The sequence below is a fragment of the Corvus kubaryi genome, unplaced genomic scaffold, assembly GCF_017639235.1.
Source record: "Corvus kubaryi isolate FWS band 111438036 unplaced genomic scaffold, C.kubaryi_AGA036_p1.0 37396, whole genome shotgun sequence".
Classification (NCBI taxonomy): Eukaryota; Metazoa; Chordata; class Aves; order Passeriformes; family Corvidae; genus Corvus; species Corvus kubaryi.
In genome coordinates this window covers 10,106,194-10,127,254 of record NW_024581135.1, presented here as the reverse complement: position 1 = coordinate 10,127,254, position 21,061 = coordinate 10,106,194, and the positions used below count along the sequence as shown (strand labels likewise).

Genomic DNA, 21,061 nt, shown 5'->3' with positions numbered 1-21,061 from the left:
ACCTCACCTGAGCACAGCCGTGTGACACAGCCCAGGTAACTCACCTGAGCACAGCCGTGTGACACTGCCCAGGTAACTCACCTGGCACAGCCGTGTCACCAGCGCACCCTGCTGGACACAGGCCAGAACTGCGGCAACACAGACCCTGCTCACATCGCCTTTTGAGCACTTGATGCTCGTGCAGAGGGTTTTCCTCAGGTGTCCCAGCGGGTTGCATTAGGGTGATTTAGTGCGCTTTGAGGTGTCAGTGCGTTCATGCAGGTGTTGCAGAGCAGGGGATTCCTTACCATTGAGAAGCCATGTGATGTGAGGCACAGGGACCCCTCCCACACAGCACTGCAGCACAAAGTCTTGCCCTTCGCTCACAGTGCATCCTTTCAAGACGCTGGAAAAGCACGGAGCAACCTCTTCAACTTTAGGCCCTTTAAAACCAAAATGAAAACAGTTCCTTTAACTGAAACTGATGAAATTAGCTTTACCACTTAGAGCCTTTTTCTAAGTATGCTTAGACAACCACAGTTTCCAAAGTGCAGATGGGTTCACAAGAGCTTACTTACTTCTGACAGTTAACAACCAGCTGGTGCAAGTCTGGCCTTTGGAGTTGACAGCTGCACAGCTATAAGATCCACTGTCCCTCAAGTAGGCTTTCTTTATCCATAGACAATGAATTCCATCTTCTTCATATATTTGGACATCTTCTCCAGCTTTAATAGGTCGACCTTCTTTGAACCACTCCACATCTGGTTTTGGCTTTCCTGAAACTAAACAATCAGATATTCGGATTTTTAAGAATAGGTATTCATAATTAGTGTTATTTAGTATATATTTATTTAGTATTATTTACTTCAGTATAAATTAGGTACACTTTACACTACATAATCATATAGTCCTTAATGGGCAATACGAAAAACTATTGTCAGGAAGATAGTTTGATATTTTTGATCTTCTAAAACTTCTTGGCCAGTCCATCTTTTAAAATAACAAATATTTGGTAACCTGAAAAACCATATCTGAAAAAAATCTTCTGTCTGAAAACTGTTCTTCTAAAAGTCACAGACAAAATGGATGTGAAACTGAAACACAGAAGTCTGTCTGAACACAAACCTTTCTTTACTCAGCACTGACACAGGTTGCCCAGAGAGGTTGTGGAGTTTCCCCACCCAGGAAATATTCAAAGGACACCTTGGTACAGTCCTGGATGTGCCTGAGGTGAGGCTGCACAAGCAGGGAGAAGGGCCAGTGAAAGCAACCCTGGTCAATCTCCAGAGAGGATTCTCAGGGGAGTTTCTCGGATTACTTACTAAAGTGCATTAGGGACATTCCACTGTGACCTCCCTGCAGACACCCTGCCTTTGCATGTAAGAGTTTGTGCTTTGGGTCCAAAGCCAAATGAGAAGGCATTCACTGGCTTCAATAAAAACTGGATGATTGCCTTTTTTCTCTACAACAAGAACTGTATTTCCCTACCAAACAAGGTCATGAATTAGCTAAAGCTTGTAAAGTATGAGAGATGCTCTGACAGAAAACTACTAAAATTCATATTTTTAGTAGTATACCTGAAAAATAAACTATTCAACATGTGCCAGGATCTTCAGAATCTTTTCTCCACTCCACACACTCTGGACTTCCGATAGAAATTATATTCAGTACTCACGGGGCAAGACTTACCAAGAAATGAAATAAATTACCATGGTGTTGTGTGATTTGTTTTGGGTTTGGGGTTTTTTTTGCCTCTAGAGAAATAAAAAAACCAACAATTTCTTCCTCATTTATGTGAACGCTTTAAAGTGCAAATGTTATTAAAAAAAACCCACTAGAAAAATGCTTCCAGATTATTTTCTAAAATTGCAATTAAGAAAAAAAAAGAGAAGTGTTCCAAGTCTACTACCTAGATGCAGCAAAATGCAGCTCTCATTACTCTTCTGAGAGGTTAAAACCCGTTCAAATTCTGTGGAACAAACTCTAAACCTCACTTTTAATTCTGACTTTATCATTTCAGATGTTAGGAAGCACTCAGATCAGGCTGACCAAATATGAGACATAAAAATAGATGCCTCAAGGGACATGCAGTGACTGATTGTATTTTCTTGTCTGATGATTTTTTGGCTCAAGGGTAGTGTAACTAATTACAGTTCTTGAAAGTGTGTTCTCTTGCACCCTCATATAAGAGGGCCTAAAACTACCTCCTAGAAGGAGCAGCATTGGTTACATCTGGGAAACTCCAGATGAGAGAGGAGATGGACACTATGGTATAGGACGGTTTGAAAATTTCACTAAGTGTTGTGGAAACAGCATTGGATTCTGCATCTATTTCCAAAAGGCTTTAGGAGGAGAACAACTTCCAAAGAAGAAGGAATTACTTTCCACTTCCATGCACAGAAAGGGAACCCCTTTCCAACTAATCCCAGGGGCTGAGATAATTTTCATGCCTTTACCTTTGCTCTTGAATTTAATCTCCTGGCCTTCTGATGCTTCCAGGCTCTGTGGATGGATCTCAAACTGAGGGGGAATTCCCAGGGACTCCCTCGTCTCCTCCATTACAGACCCCAGAGCTCCAGACCTGTTTTCTGCTTCTCTGGTCCTGGGACTGACATGCCCTGTTAGAGGTGGAGTTTGTTGAGCTGACATCAGGAGCTGCACCGCCCTTTTCCTGTTTTCACCCTGTCTGATGGAAGTGGCCTGGGGTTCTGGCTTTGGTTCTGGTTGCAGTTTGACAGATTGTAGTGTGATGGTGCTTGAAGTTTTCTGCAAGACCTGAGGTCCCTTTTTTCCTTCTTTATGTTCTTGAGAAGACAGTGCGTTGGTTTCTTGGTGCTGTACTTGCTTACTTTCTTTGGCTTCTCTGGTGACGTAAAAGGACTCTTTCTTTGCTGACACCCTGTCTTTGGTTTCAGCCATGAGTTCTGTGCTGCTGGATTTCAGCTCTTTAGCAATCCCATTGCTGGTTGCCTGTTTAAATTCTGAATTTTCAACAGCTTTAATGGTTAATGTGGTTGGTTTCGATGGCATGCTGAAGGAAAATAAGAAGTTTGGAGATATAAATATATAAGCCCTTAACAAGAAAGTGAACTGATTAGCCTTTAGCTTCTTTCACACAGATCAAGAACATGGGTCAAGGAGGTGAAGTGAAAGGCTTCATAAAATGAAAACAGGGCTCAGACACTATCTCAACTCAGGAATTTTGGGATACAAGTCCACTGCTCAAGTTCTAACATGTTCTGTGAGTCAGACATTAACCTTGCATGCACTGCTTTGGATGGGAAGCAATTACATGAGATCTGAATGTCCATGATGTAACACTACTTGATGCTTTAATAAATTGAGGTCATGTACAATCATAGCTCAAAATGTCACATAAAATACTTCCCTAAAGGGAAATGAAAATGTAAATTCTGAAGTGATTTTACTATGTCTAATTGTGGTGTCTTGTAATTTAAGTAACTTCAAAACAAGACTGATAGGACACTTGACCAAAGTCTAGGGGAGAGAGAAGGGGTATTGGCACATTAAAAACTTGACTGGATGTAACAATATCAGCTATGGATTTATTAGGAAGAGTTTCTCAGAATTACAATGGATCTGCTGCTCAGTATTTTGGGGGCACAAGAGTCGCTGACTAAGTGGGGACTTGAATCTAAATCTCCTTCACTGAAGGTGACTGCTTTGATCCCTAAGCTATCACCTGTAGAGCACTGTGTCTGTGTCTCACACTTCCACAGTATTACTCCAAGGCAGAATGGGAACACATTTGAAATAAATGCAGTAATTTCCAGCCCAACTCTGTTTTGCTACACTTGGTGCCATTAACTTATTCTCTTAGGGAGACTTGTGATATTTATTGGGGTACTTTCTTCAGCTGGAGTTTGATGTACTGTTTGAGATTTGTAGTGACAACTGTAAGACTTCTTCATTTTACAAAATGTCTTTTTTTGTGAATAAATGATGGAGGATGCAGAACTACTGTGGAGAACCACATGCATGGGGAGTTCTGCCTGCAATGCAGTTTCATTTATACTAAACTTACTTTCAAGTATGTTCCTAAAAATCACACAGATCTGAAAAACAGAATAGCACAGCATTTTCAATTCCACTTTGCAGTTAGGACAATGTGAACATGCCATTTTGAAATCTCACCCAGGGCATGTGAGGACAGATAAACATCCCAATGACTATAAAAAAACTGGCCTTCATCAAAGTGTCTTACGCAGACAGCCCTGAACTTTTCATTCCTGCATTTTCCATTCATGAAGAAAAGTAATTTTATAAAATAATTTAAAAATTTTAATTTTAAAAATCATGGTAAAGGCCTAAATATTAATTTTTTCTTGTTACTTTACCCCTACATTTGTATGTATTTTCAGACAACAGCAAAAACCACGGCCATACCATGTTTAGTTTATGACAGGAAAGAACAGCCAGCTCAGTGCTGACAAGGTGCACTCAGGCTGTTAACTCCAAAAAGGAAGTTTGACCCTCTGGTACAGTGTAGAATTTCTGCCTACATAGCTTATTTTAAAATTTTGCTTTCCTGGAGCAGACCAGAACTCTGTATTTCATAATGTTGCCACCAGTTCCACCAACTATTTCCTACAAGTCTACCAGGACAGCTGATTTGGGCAGCAAGAGAGAATCTTATTCCAAGCAAACACTTTCTTAGTTCCAAATACAGACAGACCCTCCAAAAATTTATCACTTTGTGAAGAAAGCACATGCAGTAAATATCAAAATCAGTGCACTGCAATTAAATAGTCAGAGAAAATACTGTAGTAAAAACATACCAAGGTGGCTGAGGGTATGTGTCAGTCTTATCTGGACCTGAAACATAAAGGAAGAAACAGGTAACTTACACACAAAATACGGTGCACAATTCCAAAAATTTGGAAATTTTTCACACCTGAAATTGATATGGACAACAGGAAGCTGCTCAGCTGAAACACAAAGAGGTCTTGGTCCATTTTGAGACATTGCTGAGTCATGTTCTCACAACCCTGCAGAACTAAAGGTTCAGTGAGCCTCAAGATCTCTATGTTGGGGGAGAGCAGTAAGGAAGAGATTTCAACTGGGATGCAGCTTATCAAATCTTATGATAACTCCACAGAGTTTGTAGAGGTGGAGAAAGACAAACCATCAATCAGTCCTACACCTGAGGGTGCTCACAGTGAAACTGCAGCTGTCTCTGGCTAAAACACAGAACCAAGTCAACAGCAGTAAGACCTCCCAAAACCTGGACCCACCTGTAAACATTTACCAACCCATTTGCTGTGTAGCAAGAATTATCACCTTTAACATGAAAAACAAAAAAGCTAATGCATCACATTTCTTAACTTTGCAATACCACCAAGAAATCTGGGAACATGACTGGGCTATATTGATTTGCCAAGGTGCCTCATCAGATGCACTGATAAAACTGAGCACATATTTACCCACAATCAGTCTCCTAATTTGTAATCCTCCATGACAGTGTTTGTTTCTCTTGGGGGCAGCATGAGATAATGAATAGTTGTGAGGAGAGAAATACCATTCTAGGTCAAATACCAACCACATCTCTCCATTACCCCTTAATTAACATTTCAGGATGCAATTTGTTTTCTCCTGGTCAGATCAAAGCTGCACCTACACTGTTGTCAGCTGTGAGACTAGAAACTACAGTAGAAAGACATGTAATAATATATTTGCAAGATAGCAAATTTTTCAAGTCACCAACAAGCACGTCATAAAAAAGCTTTCAGAGTCTCTGCCTCAGGGAAAAGATAAAATCATGTGATGGATGATATCCTGATTTCCACTGTGTTTTACAAGCAAAAATCCACGTCTAAATGCTTGGACTTGCCAAGCCATTTGGAGCGACCTAATGAATCTATTTACGCACAAAAGTTGCAGTGAGAGAGGGAAAAACCCGTTGACCTAATTTCAATAAACCTTCCAATAAACAGAAGGTTGAAATAACAGAAATATTGAAATTAAAACTGAAAAGACTGGATAAATGCAGGAAAGGAAGCTTCATAACTACTGGTTGTAGACAAGAAAATACCATGCAACCCTGTCAATTAAAAGAATATTTCCTCCTCCCTCTTCACCTTCCACTCAGAAAAAAATACAGCTACTGGAGGAAAATATCTATATATGAGATTGCATGTCTTTGAAAGAAAATGTAGTAATTCTGAACCACTTGATTGTCTGCTAACATCTTGCAGCAACTCTGACAACCTGATTTAATGGATAATGAAAGAATTAGGTATTATATATTGTGGTCAGGTAAGTGGAATCATCCAATTAATCAAGAGCACTGCAAAAGAGTGCCCTTTTTACCAACCCGCACTAATCCAAGAAAGAATGCCCACATTATTCAGAGATGTGGTCAGCATCTGTAGCAAACGTATACCACAAGTGACTTTGTGACCCCAGTTCCACATCATCTCTCAAGGCAGATGTAGCCATTACAGAACAGAAAGCTCACCACTTCAGGGAGAGCAATTAGGGATCGAGTTTTATGTTTAGATAAAAGGCTTATTGAAAGGAACAGCCCTTTCTCTAAAACTACCATTGAACAGGCAAACTACAGAAGCTTCTTCTACAGGCAAACTACAGAAGCTTCTTCTACAGTGGCTTCATCAGGTCAGACCTTACACATAAAAAGTACAGCTTTAAGTTGTAGAAAGGTTAGCTGTGGTTCTGAGCATACCAAACGTACATCCACTTGTTATTTATACTCTTGATACCTTACAGAGTGACAGCATTGATGTGAAACCTAAAGTCTTGCAACAAAAAACTCACTGCTGGCTGCATATGTAACCCATTGACCTCATGACTGCAGTTGAAGCCAGCAGCTGTGGTTTTAATTATTTAATTGGGTCCAGTGACTGCTTACCCCCTGACTGATGAACTTCCTCTTTAGTGTGCGTGCTGAAGGCTGTATGATTTTGAGGCTGATGCAAAGGGCACCCTAAGAAGCATCAAACTTCAAGATGAGCTGTATATGATAATGAATGTATGGAACAGAACATCCTACTTATACAAAGATATTTGTTTCCTTAACAAGCAGTGAAATAGGCAGGGTTGGGAGTTGAGAAGCCTGAATTTCAATCTTATTAACTTGGGGTTTTTTTCTCTCTCACGATTTGGAATTATGCTCCTTTACTTTCTTAGTTCTACAAATATAGATAGAATTTTCCCTCCCATAAGGGAGATAGTATAAATGTGCATCTTGTGGTAGTACTCAACAAATACAAAATTAATTATTGATTATTATGACAAGTTCCAGCTTCCATATGCTGAAATTCAAATCTATGTTCAAAACATAGAAGTCAAAATCACAGTAAAAGTGAAGAGGTGTTTTTAAAGGAAGCTGTTACAAAGCACTTGGATAACCTTTTTTCCCATGAACCAACACAACATTTACAGTTGTAGCACACTCCAAGTTATCACAGCATCATTTAGTGAAGAGAGAGAGAGAGAAGAAAATAATGGGAGAAAGTCAATGTTTCTTGTGAATGTCGAGAACACAACCAGATAAATTTTAAAGGAATGTCTGTGGCTCACTTTTCTCTCTCCTGCAAACCCTTTGCTGTACCTTGAACGGTGAGCTCTGCAGACACAGATGCCTTCCCAGCGCTGTTCACCACTGTGCATGTGTAAATTCCTGAATCAGCAAGCTGAACATTCTGGATCTCCAAGAACTGGATGCCTGTTCTCTCATACATGTTGAGACGCTCATTTTGCTGCAACTGAATATCACCCTGCAAATATCACAGGATACCATGAGACAGCAGCTATTGTTAAGAGAAGGGGAGCAAGAATTTTTTAGTAAAACATTAAGTCAAAATGCCTTTCTCCTATCCTTTAGCCAAATTCCTTCTATGAATAATACTCATATGGTATAAACAAAAAAAAAAAAAATTTGTGTCCAAAATTCTGTAATTCATATCTTCAGGAGGCTTTCTTTTCCCTCTATTTTTCTACCTACTCATCTCAGTTTGGTTTTGGAGTTTCCCTGTTTATTATACCCAGAGTCCTAGAAAAAAATATTTTCATTGTATGTGGGCTCAAGCCAGTTTTATGTTCCTGTTTGTTCCAGGAAGTTAAATGCTTTTAAGCAAAAGCTTCCAATCTGGAGAGTAGTTCTCTATCCCTCAATAGTTACACTGGAGTTAAATCCAAAGATATGGCTGTGAGGCAAGAAGAAATGTGTGTAGGTCTGTGTTCTCTGTTACACAGAGTAGATGATCACAATGACGATTTTTACCTTTAAATTCTACAAAGCAATTGACCAATACCTCATTTGTGAGCACATCAGTTCTTCTGCTTCAGCAGCAGCCATTAAGAATGAGTGCCTTGCTATCAGACACCACAGTTTCTCCCATCCTAAGTTTAGGAAGGGAAAGCCTACAAAGCTACAATTTTACTTGGGCAGTAAACATTTGAGAAACATCAGTGTTTACAGACACTCATTCTTGAAGTCTATCAACTTACTGCTATCTGGGTGCTGTAGGTCCTAATGGAATTTTTAAAAGCTAGCTCACATCAGGGGGTTGGTGATGATACAGAAGCTTCTGTTCCTTGCAACTTAACAAGTAAGAAAATTGGAAAGAAAACAATAAGCAAAGTAAGATGTTTACAAACAGGCTTATTTATTCGTTCTGAAAAGTGCAATTTTACTTGTTGATAAAGCTTCCATGCTGTAAGGAAGGTGGTCATCTATTAGTCCTGCAGTAGCCAGAAGTGGTCCAGCAGCCATGTAACTTCATTGCCGTGAGGCACACATTATAGAAGGTGATAATCAATAGCAAAATATATAATATAACCTCCAGCAAACTGCAAAAAATGTATGGAGAAGTACCAAAGTGTAGATCCAAACTGCTGGATTGGTAGTCCCTACTTCCTGTTTACCACACAGCCCAAACCAAGAGAGCTGAGTGACAAATCCTAGGTTTTGCACAGAGCTGCATGTCTGGAAAACCTGAGCAAGCCTGGTGGGACTGGAACCAGGCTGTGGTGGAGCAGCTGCACTGCAGAGTCCCAGAGAGCCAGTAGCTTCCCACAGAACTGAGGGCAGCTGGAAGGGGAAGCAGACTCCAGATGGAGCCACCAGCTGAAGGAGATGTCAGTGAGTGCTTCCACAGCAAGAGGCTGCCTGTGTTGGGGATGTACCCTGACATTCTTGTATTACAGACAAGGGTAAGTCTGGAATAAAGCAGAAAATTACTTGGAAGCATTTCCCTGTTCTCTGAGAAGTTTTCTGAGGTGGTTTTGGCTTCTTTCCCCTCCCCCCCCAAAACCTGGAGATACAAAGAGAAAATTGAAGCACTGATAAAAGTTGAGTTTTTTTCTGTTGACTGGACATAATTGTCTGTTGAAGGCTGAAGGGGAGCAGGATGCCATCAGAGCAGTCATATATTTGCTCTTCCAAATTAAAGAAAGTAACTGTAATCCTCTAGAACACTGACAGTTTCAGTAAAAATGGCATAATCAGTGTAATATCTAGCTATCACATGAAAGCTCTCTCCTTACAAACAAAAAAATATGTTTGGAGGTCTTGTGTATGCCCAAAGGGACACTGGGACTTAAGACTTCAATGTTTTTTCAATAGTCTGCTGATTTTTAAATATTGCTCATATATATGTCTTTTCTGTAAATGACAGATACTCACAGTTCCCAATTTTACTGCAGGTCTGAAGCTGACAGCTGCTTTTCATATCTCCTATTTTCTGTCAGACACTTTTCTCCTACCAGTGTTTTAGCAGAGGCCAGACTGAAACTGTTGAACAGTTGTTCATCTGACTTGAATTTTTCATTTTTAATTTGCAAAAAACAGTTGTGTATACCAAACCCCAATCATATCTGTTAATTCCTAAACAGTTATTTTTCTTTTCAATACAATTTAATTTCTTTGCAAGCATCATCTTCAATATAATGTACAGGTAAAATTCAATGTGAATGGTACAGAAAAGGAAGTCTATGACTGAGACATTGACCTGGAACTTGGGAAATACAGTTATAATTTTCACAGCTGTCAGAGACTCCTCTGTAACCACATTCAAAGTGTTAATTCCCTGCAGACCTTCCCTATAAACAGAGGTAGAGGTAATATTTTCATTCTTGTCCTTTGTCCATTTCCCTGACCTATTTAGTAAGGTCTTTGGGCAAGTACATCCCACACTTGGTATTTTTTAATGGAAACTGGATGTAGTTCAGTGCTTTCAGATGGTTTTTGTAGAAATATTTTCAACAATGAGACATATAAGGGAGAAGTTTAGACTGAGAAGAAGCACTATCATCTTTTTAAGTTTATTCAGCATAAAAATGAGGAAGAAAATGGCTCTCCTTGTATGTAAACTCTCACCATGATCATTTGGACTGTCAAGTCCATTTCATCCTTTCACGTCACAAAATTTCAAAAGAGACTGAAAACATAAACTTTTGGGGAAATCATACCTTAAACCAAGTTACTTGAGGCTGAGGTCGTCCTGTTATTTTACATGAGAATTTGCCTGTTTGGCCTTCACGCACAACAACTCTGTTGGGTTTTGTAGCAAACTTGGGTGGACTTTCTCCCCAGATGCTTGGCCTCTGCTCCACAGATGGAACAGCAAGTCTTCCCCTGGAAAGGCAATTGACATTCTGGTTTTACAGAGGAGCTGGAAGCTGTTGTGGTTAGAGCACATGTCAGAAAGCATCTTAGACCAGTGGTCTACCAACAAGGGTATATAATTTATGGCAACCTAAACTGTAGTTGCAAAATATTTTTCTTGGCCAGTGGAAGAAATGGAAATGCTGGTGATGACTGCTCTTGACTCCTCATGCAACTAAAACGTGTTATCTTATGCACCCTCATCTGGCATACACAGAACAGATCTTGGAGAAAATTTAAGTTGTTTATAAGCAGAGCTGGGCAAACCAAAAGATAGGAAACACTGTATTCATTTAGTTTTCTCCATTTTCTGTTTTTTAGTTGCCTCCTAAGAGTTTATTTGTGCATGCCTGTTCACTGTTCACAGGTTTTTATCGTGTAATTTGTTTTGCTCGTGAGTGCAATTGACACAGTAATTTCTGATTTATGAATCAGAACCTTGGTTTTGCAACATTTTCGACATGTCCTGTAAATATTTTTGGTCTGGGGAAGACTTTTATTTGTAGTCTCATTTGCTACATTGTTTGCAAAGCAAACATGATAAGGGCAGAAACCCAAAGTACACCTGTCCCAGGTGAATTACCGTTAAGTGTAAATGCCCAGCTCTACTTACATGGCTGGCACAGCTGGGAAGTGACATGTGGGATGAAACTGAAGTTGCATCAGCGACTGCAGTCCGAAACCGTAAACAGTTACCCAACCATAAAACATCAAGCAGTATTATAGCATGAAAAAACCCAAAAAGGTGCAGCTTCAGGTCTGTAAATGTCAAAGGGAACACACTCACTCTTTGCTCTGAAGCCTTGGTACAACAGACACATTAGCAGATGGCAGATGGTGATTTTGGGTTTTTTTTAAAACATTTAATTTCAAGCGAACTGAACCATTTTCAAGATCTTTTCCAGATGGCCTTTTACCACATGCAAGTAAGATGTGTCAATACTTCACCATTTCTGCCAGGTGTCAGATACTAACAGAGACTGCATCGCCTTAGTCCAAGGTGCTGCCAAGACATGGTGGTTGCCATTTGGGCAGCTCGAGGTTTCTAAGCAAGAGATGATACCAATGAAAGGATTTACACGGACAAGAGGACCAGCAAAAAGTATTGAGAGAAGGGTGATTTTAACATGCTAAAATGAAAATCACTTTATCATATAATTAAATATCTGATAGCTTTTAATGTCATCTCCCTCATACTACCACTAAAGAAGAACAAAATTTGTATTAAAGAAGTTTTTCAGTAACCATCTTTACAAGGTGACTCTATATATCTATACACACAGCATAGGAAAAGAAAATCAACTACTAGCTGGCCTACAGCTTTATGGCTGGTTCCTAGACATGAAAAAATGGAAATGTATAATGTATATTTTTTTTCTTTTCCCTTCTCCTACCATAGAATTATTAATACTGAATATGAGGAAAACACAGGAGCATGAAAAGTGAGGACAATCACTCTAACTCTCTGCAATGCAATGGATTAGGATAGTGCTTTGTAAAGTCTGAATATACAGCAAAACCTAACAGTAACTGTCCTTTCTTGTTTTGATTATTTATCCCGTGTGTATGTCTGTAGCTTATTTGCAATACAGAATTTATCATGTAAAAGCCTTCCTCATTACTCAGTTTTACTTACCATTTTCACTGTTGTAATCTCAGTTAATGTTAAAATTCAAAACAAACATAAAAAATGTTCATATCAATGATGAAATTAAAATCTCCTGTTTTAACTATCTGTATTCTGATCAGTAACATAATCAGAACATGTATTTTTGTCTACATCTAGAGCTACTCAGTGCCAAAAATATAGATCAGAAAAAATTATGCTTATATCCAAACTACTTATAAAGGAATTAATTCAGCTGTTGGAAGAATTAGGCCTGGGGCTTTTAAAACAGTGACATTCATGTAATTGTAAATGTTTACTGAAGTGTAGAAAGTACAAGTAGGTTTCTGTGTGCCAGCTTACATCACCCCATCAACTCGTTCTTGGTAAAGTTACTCCAAACCAGAACAATTATTTCTTCTGGAATACAGTTTACCCACTGTGTTGCTTGGAAATACTTAAATTCTGTGTGAGAGAATGCTGATTTCAGTTGCTTTTATTTCTTACTGGTGACTCTTAAAGCAGTATTTGCTCTGGCCTTAAAAAAAGGCTGTTGGGTCATGGAAGTTGTGGGGAAGGATTCTTGAATATCAGAGAGCAGAGAAGAGGGTGCAAAATTACAGCAGAGGAGGGTGCAATATTTAGGTATCAGCTGGATGTTCTGTTTTCAGCCACATTAATTCCTCAGTCAACATGCTGGAGCAGTAGCTGTACATCCTCCTGACTGCCTCAACAATTCTGCTAAGCCAGCAGCTCTCACGGTAGCTATTCTGCTTGGGATAAATGGAGACTTTTAGAAAGAGTAATTTTCCTTGTTTTCCTACCAAAATATATTTAAGTGTCTGTTAAACAATATCCAAGCCAGTAGACTGCTTACCCAGAGGTTTTGGCACTGGATGGCAGGCTGTATTTCATCAAGGAGTTTCCTGTAAGCATAGGACAGAAAGACAGGAAGTCGGAAGTTTTGTCAAGACCACTGGGAATTACAGATACTAAAGACTATGCAAAATATATATTTCTTCAGGTTTGAAACATAAAGGAGGAATGCAACACCTGCAGTATAAGGCTATGTTGTCTGTAGTTCAAAGTTAGGCTCTCTAATTTCAAAACCAAGCTTTATCAGAGTTACTGTCTAACCCCCGGCCTCAGTTGTAACAATGCTGCAGATTATTCATGAAACAATACTTTTTAACCAAGGGGATGAAACACTGTGTCTAATTCCTACAGCGCGCCAGTACTTCAGATTAAGATAGCAGGAGGTTTTTAGACTGTGAAAGAGGTCTTGCTTTACTTGGTTGGGTTTTCAGTCCTGTGCTAGCCCAAGGTACCTCGCTGTAGATGACGCGGCGCGTCTCTCGCTGCCGTGCGCAGGAGGGAGATGCCGCGGGAGCCCAGCGCCATCTGCTGCACACACAGCCCGACCCGGGGGACACCCGGAGCCGCAGCAGCGGACACACAGCGCTGGGGCTGTGAAAAAACACCTGTTCTAGAGCCTTACAAGAGCCCACATCACTGTCAGACAGGACAGCCATGCTGATGGAAAGACTAGATCAAGTTTCAGGCACTCATTTTTCAAGCAGCAGGCAGCCCCACGTGGTTATCTTTGCTTAGAACAGAAAAAAAAAAAAAAAAAAGAAGAATCTGTGCTTTGCTATCTTGATGCATAAAGGGATTTTAGAACAAAGACCGTATAATTCTTAGACTCTGAGAAATTCAGTCATTGGGTACTGCCCCGAAGTCGTTTTAAACTGCAGCAAAGACCAGGTCAGAAAAACGGATATAAAAGCAACTTTTAAAAATTTCTTCACCTCCGTGTAAATTGTCATTCATAAAGTTGTCCCAACTTAAAACAAGGGGAAAAAATATTTCACATAACTTTTACAACAGAAGGCAGTAGCAATCATGCCAGATCTATGCATATTTCAGTATGTACTCTGAAGAGATCTGAGGTTTTGACTCTGAATAAACCCAAACACTGATTGTTTCAGGACTGCTGCAGATATTTTCTTTGCTTCAAGAACTCAACACAAAGTTGTGACCTGAGAGGTTTTGATATTCAACAGATCTCTGACATGACCAAACTGCAAGAGAGAAGCAGTACAATTGATTTCAATCATTCCCTGGCTTTGTGTCACTCTTTAAATTTTAACTTTGGCCGTTTGCAGCTATCTAATATGCAGATGTGCTCTTAAAAATTCCTGGGTTTGATCTTGGCTGTTTCTTGTGTGACATTAAGCATGCAGTTACAACCAGGCATGCAGCTTAGCAGTTTCTGTCCTGCGTGGTGACTTCCATGAAAATTACAAAGTTTAGAACAAAGTCTTTAAGGTTAGGAGTTTTGTTTCCTGCACATCATCACCCACACCTGAAACAGAACTCACACTTAATCTAATTGTAGACGTGTAGTTCCCTGCACAATATCTTAACCTGGGAAATGCAGTAAATGAACCTTACTCTTGTACCAATGAGAAAGGACATGTGTACAGCTGGGATTTTAACCCAACTGTTTAACACACCTTGTTCCTTTACTTAAACTCTATAATCATCACAACAACAGTGTAAGAATCTTCTTACCTTCCACTGTCAGTTCCACAGTCACTTGACGAACCCCACCATCATTTGCAGCCTCGCAGGTGTATTTGCCACCATCACCTTCCTGCACACCTTTGATGACCAAGCTGAACACCCCCCGGATGCTGCGGTCCACGACACAATGGTCTCCCTCTGGGACAGGATGCCCATTTCTGTACCATGTGATCTGTGGCTCAGGGTAGCCTCTGACCTGGAAAGATGTGAGAGAGAGAGGAGAAAGAAGATAAACTTCACAGATGATGTTATCAGGAAGAAATGTTGGACACTTAGCAATGCAGTGGAAAGTTCTTGACACAGGAGCTGTTAAAGACATATTCTTCACAAGCCAAATGGCAGAAGATAATGAAATGAAATGAAATGACAAAAACTCTTGGATAAGTCAAAGTTAAAATCATAAGACTAGTCAGGCAGATAGATAGATAGTTGTGCAGAAAAATTTCCCACTAGAATGGTTTCTCTGCAAAAACACAGTGATAATGCCAATGAAGATTCCTGACACCTGGGTCCCCACTGCTCAGAAACTCAAAAAAAAAGGCAGTAATGCTACTACACTTTGCGAGAGTGTGAGGCTCTTGGACCAAATATTTCTAGCATGGTTGCCAAAGATTGGGCTTATAATGAAAATATGTACACAGCCATCTAGTTCTCAAATGTGCTGAGATATAGTATCTCCTGACAATATACAGGCAAAAGATGCAGACACATAGCAAATTTTGTCTTGATCTTCAAAAGCAGAAGATAAGGAGCTGCAATTTGAGAAAGCATCATTAAGGGTCATTCTCATGTTATGGTGGGAGGGGACTATTAGCATGTACACATAGGCACACAAACAGAGCTCAAAGAGATTTCTGGTCTACCCAAAAGAAGAATTTTTGGCAAAATGAAGCAGTCCTGTTCTCATTAAGTAACCATATTGGTATATCCCTGCTTGCTATGGCATTAATGATACCTTCAGATTTACAGGCAGATCCTCGGCTGGTGTAACTGAGAACTGAGTTACTGATTTGCAATTGAGCTCTTGAAACTTGATGAGGATCTGTGACTTTCTTTAAAAAAAAAAACAGGAAAAGCAGACATACACCAGTTTCCACCAAATAAAAAACTACTCAGGCTATGGTTCTTCCTCTGCTTTGTGAGAAATGCCATCCTCTTTGAGGGTCACTTTAGAATGTGTTAATTGTTAGCATGCTTGCCCAATCATCATAACAACTCCTGATGGCAGTACTCCTTTCCTGTCCCCCCTCTGATATGTCAGCTCTCCATCTTCTGACTCTTTGATCCTTTGCCTACAAGTCATGAAGTAACTGAGTGGATCAAGATGAGCCGGGATGAGTAATAGTCATGGCTGTGTTTGCTCACTGGGAAAGAAGCAATGTTGCCTTCTGAACTACATATCAAAATCTGGCAACTGAGCAGGAAGTCTCTTCAACCTCCAGGTGGGCAAAATATTGATGATCTGTCTTGGAGTGAAGAAGGCTCGGTTGTGGCTTGGGCAAGTTCCTCCCAGCATTCTCCTCTCAGTTTCCAATTCTCATTTCAGCTCTGCTTTCTCTGACTGCACAGCACTTACTTTCCAAACTACGATCTTTAGCCAAACCTTACCCATTCTTAAGTTCTCTTCTTTAAAACCTTTCATTTTTAATCCAGCCCCACCTCACTCCAGCTGGGTTTCTCATCTGCTGCAGCTTAACCTACAACTGTCAGAAATTTTTTGTCTTTCCTTTAAATCTTTAGGTATCAGTTCAGACAAATTAGTTTTGCCAGTGATGTGGTGACCTCTTCTCCCTGTCACTACTTACTCAATATTAAGGACATTAACATTTGCCAAGAGCTGAATATGCTGAATAAACTGGAGAAACTTTCCCCTTCTGGTATAATTTCTCAAATTCTTTCTGAGTCTATCTTAAACTAAGCAAAAGCGATGTTCCATGGAGTACAAATTGTGGGATCCTGCACAATGGAGAGCTGATTCCTGTTTAAAAATGCCACAGCATTTTTCTAAAGCTCTTTGTGGCCACGTCTTTTTCCAGTGCTTTCTGAAAAACAGCAGCTCCTGCTCATCCCAGACCCCTCACCCTACTCCAGCATATTGATTTGGTGCTCCTTTGGAGCACAGGCTCCAAGGAATATCTTTCTCAGCACATTTCATTTTCAGAAAAAGGGAGCTGTGAAGCATCAATATGAGATTGCTACAATACTGTAACTCCAGGTAGTTGATAATGTGCTCACTGTCACAGAAAGTGACTTGCAGCAAATAACTGTTTCATACTATTAACATGTCAATACCCTCATACCTATCTTTTCATTCTAGACTGAGAAACCAACAGAGACATTAAGTGATTTACCCAAAGCCAGAGAGTATATTAGAACGGCGTTACCACTTCTCATTTTTACTTTACTATATATTAAGATTTACTTGAAATATTTGAGGCAAAAGTGTTTTCAAACTGATGTATCAAGTATATACCATACAGTGAAATAGAAGAGTAGCACTTCAACTGATGTGACCTTCAACCACCTTTTCAGTGGTTCTGTCTTCACATCACAGCCTCATTACTAGCATTAGTCAAGCCATATCTGTTTACAGCTGCTGAGATTCTAGCCTGTGAATGAAAGTCATCAATTACGTGTCACCTAATATATTTGCTGGTTTTTTCCAGTTCATAATCAGTTCTTCTGGCGTTTTCATTGAATTGTTCAACCCGTCTTCAAGGTCCCAAGCTTCAAAGGTCCCAAGCATTAACCTTCCATCAGTTGTAACAGGGAACAACTGAGGTCAAAACAATGGGAAATACCTTTCTTCCCTTTTGATTCTGCTTTAAAATATTTTTAAGTCCCTCTTGGACTGCACAAGGCCAGTTTTATCTGACCCCTCAAGCTCTGGTAGACCATGATGTATGTACTTCCAGGATCACATGGCTGAGGCTAAATTAAGTATTTTTCCATTTCTTCTCTGTGTCTTTATTTTATACTTGCTCTGTTTGTATTACTGTGTTCATCCACACCTCTCCACTGAGGAAATGCCACACCAAAAACTACAAACACAGATAATCAACATTCCATTTCTTTTCAAAAAGTTGAGTCATTCCCTTCCCAAACTCTGATTTTTTTTCTTTCATTTTTTGTCAAAAACGAAATGATGGGAAAGCAGAAGTTTACAGAATTGCTCTGTTGCAAGGATTTATTTCAGGTTTGGGTTTGGAATGTGTTTCAAACTGAGCCAGTCCTCTCTGAAATACACGGTCTTGCCATAAAAGTGTCAGGGACCCTTAAACAAATCACTGGTTACCAGGTTTTGATCCTCATGGATCAATTCCAGAACTGCAGCAGGTTTTATATTCCTCCAAACCTTTCCAGAGCTCACTAAAAACATCTGCCTTGAATAAATCCACACCAAAGAGAAATTTATCTGCTTATTTAATGCCCAGCAGCAGCATGCTATAACCCTTATTTACAACTTGGCCTGTGTGAGTATTGCCAGTCCCAGTGAGGCTGCAGCTTCTCTTTACCTGCTCTACTAGGATAACAAGTGGAAAATTGAGAGCAAGCAGCAAATAACCATTGTATTAGCACAAACACGAGTTTTTGAGTTCTTGTCTGGACCCATCAATTGCTTAGAGCCTTCTTGGAAAAGTCTGCTAAGGTAAAACAGTCTTTCTGCTCCATGCATCAACAGCAAGTGGAAAGAGCTGAGAGAACCTCTGGTGTGTGAAACTCACAGAGTTTAGGTTGTTCTGCATCTGAGTGTCTGAGAAAATGCTATTGAAAAGGGATGGTGCTAGGTTCCCAAAGAAAAGAAATAAGGGAGAAAAAATTACAACAGATCAGTGGAAACTGTACAGTACAGGACAGTATTATTAGAAAATGTGCCCCTACAAACTATTCCCCACTGTCACAAACTGAAAGGCATTCAGTGACCACCAATACCAAATACAGGGATCCTTTTTCTTGTTCAAAAGCATGGGAAATATTTTCTAAAACTTGGTCTCTATCTATGCTCCATAAAAGAGGTGTTTATATACCAATTTCAAAAAAACACAGTTTGCCTACTTAACCAGAGCTTCCCTAGCAGTTTAAGGCAATGGGATGCACCCTTTTGGCTCATGCTTTTAACTTCAAAGTCATATCCTGCTTTGTAATAGCTGTTGCTGGACCCAATGAGGTCAACGATGAACATAATCCCCAAAAGGAATCAACCAAAGTGACAATGAACCAAAGTGTAAGTGTGAAACACTGATGGGGTGTGTACTGTTCAGTTTGATAGTAACACCTAAAGACTATTAGAAATGATGGCAAACATTACATGACATATTCCAGCACTACATCTATTATACTGGCTGAGGTGTTCAGTGCTTGATGTTAAGGACTAGATAAATGTCCCATTTTGCTCTTTAAGGTCACACAGGCAATGACATCAGGAAGAAAACAGCTATCAAAAGTTATTGGTTTGCAAAATCTCCCCAGATTTCATCATGTATAGACAGGTACATCAAAAAACGTACTAAGACTGGCAATCTTACAACTGTTAAGAAGTTGCTATTCAAAATAACTCCCCTCATAGAGATGATTTCATATGCTGAACTATGAATTCACTAATGACTAAAATTCCTTGCAAGAGACAATTCTTCTCCCATGAAATCAGAATTTTAAAACAACCAGATTCTGTCAGCACACAGCATTCACTTGTGCTGCTATTTCTGTAGACTTCCTTTGCCTTAAGTCCCCAAAGTCCAGAATTAAGACTTATGTGTGTATAATCTTCAATCACTGAATGAAACAATCAGTTTTATTTGGGTGGTTCAATTCATCTAAAGAAAATTGATTTTGAATATACATTTAAAAGACAGAAATATTGTCTATTCACATGCATGTAGTGTAGTTAGTACATTTACAGTTAGACTGTAGTGTCTGGAAGCAACAAAACAACATGAAAACAAAGTTTGGACGACATGGGTAACAAGTCATAAAAGAGGAACGGCAGTAATGAGAATGTTAAATGTTTTCTAATCCATACAGGTGTCTGCAATGCAGAAGGGAATAAATTAATTCCCACATCCACAGTGGACTGGGCAAGCAATAAACCTTCAAGAGAAATCAGCCAGATGATGTCTGTCAGGAACAGCAGGGGTTTAGTATATTTGGCTGCCTGCCTATCTTAACATTAAGGAATGTCAGAAATCAAGGAAATCTTGAGAAGGCTTTGTAGCCTATTCTCTGTTCAGTGCCCATCTTCAAGAGGAAACTAGTTATTTCTGGGATCTACATCTCAGTAAAGGCAACAGAGATCAGAAGCTGCAAAGGAATAAAATGAGGATAGCCTCAGCTAGAGATGTCAGATGTTACCACTGAGCTCCCAAATATGTGCTTTGGGCAGATCATTAGAAGTCTCTAGAAGGAGATGTCAAGGGAGATGTGGAAAACTGCTCAGAATATCTAAGTCTGACGTTTATTCTGCTGCTTGCAAACCTGGCAGAGCAAATACTCATTACTAGTGAGGAGTAAACTGCTTGCACTTTTTGCAAGACTTAGAATAATGAGCCATCAGATTGTATCAAGAAAGCAGCAGAAGAAACTCCATTAAATAGCATGACAGATTTTGCAAGTGTAATCCTAATCAAAGAAGTAAAGATACAGGAAAAACCACTGTATAGCACTTACACTTGAAATGTGGTAGAGACTGCATAGTGTGCCTCTTCTTCCACTGTCTAGGTATCAGCAAAAATAGATTATTATTGCCTTTATGGCAAGTTACATATTAGATGGGCTCATCTGAAGGTCATACGGTTGAAGGCTGTCATGCATCCCCAAGAGATTCAATCCAAACAGTAGCAGCTGTTCTGTGGATGTGGCTCATCCTAGGTGCTACAAATAAAGAGGTGTTTCCCATAGTCATCAGAGGGCCAGTGCCCTCTATTTTACTTGAATCAAGAGCCAACAAGTTTTGGCCCTGGACCTTCATCAAAAGACTGAGGGGAATGAAGCACTTGAGAGGAAACTTAGCAGAGGATGCCACACCATAACATACATTCTGTCCACGCAGACAGAGCTGTGCCCTCAAACTAGAGAAAAAAGCCACTTCTTGTTTTAATATTTCATACTGCTTTGAACTCTTAATTTCAGTCTCAGGAAAGAAGTACTATAAAACTGTTGAGACTACAAAATGAACATTGTAACTATAACCCACCTAATAGGTGCTATATTTTGATTTAAAATTAATTTTTATTGTTAGTACAGGT

General features: G+C 39.6%; 1 protein-coding gene across 1 annotated transcript in view; it reads right to left on the bottom strand.

The window, feature by feature from the left end:
* The window catches only part of MYLK (myosin light chain kinase), a 195,755-nt gene that overhangs the window by 106,426 nt on the left and 68,268 nt on the right, over positions 1-21,061 (bottom strand). Inside the window, exons 3-10 of the mRNA XM_042041247.1 lie at positions 14,808-15,015; positions 13,111-13,159; positions 10,432-10,597; positions 7,571-7,736; positions 4,779-4,815; positions 2,436-3,010; positions 558-761; positions 288-422 (exon numbers count right to left, since the gene is read on the bottom strand). Coding sequence (XP_041897181.1) covers positions 288-422; positions 558-761; positions 2,436-3,010; positions 4,779-4,815; positions 7,571-7,736; positions 10,432-10,597; positions 13,111-13,159; positions 14,808-15,015 — 1,540 coding nt within the window. The remainder of the gene's footprint in view (positions 1-287; positions 423-557; positions 762-2,435; positions 3,011-4,778; positions 4,816-7,570; positions 7,737-10,431; positions 10,598-13,110; positions 13,160-14,807; positions 15,016-21,061) is intronic.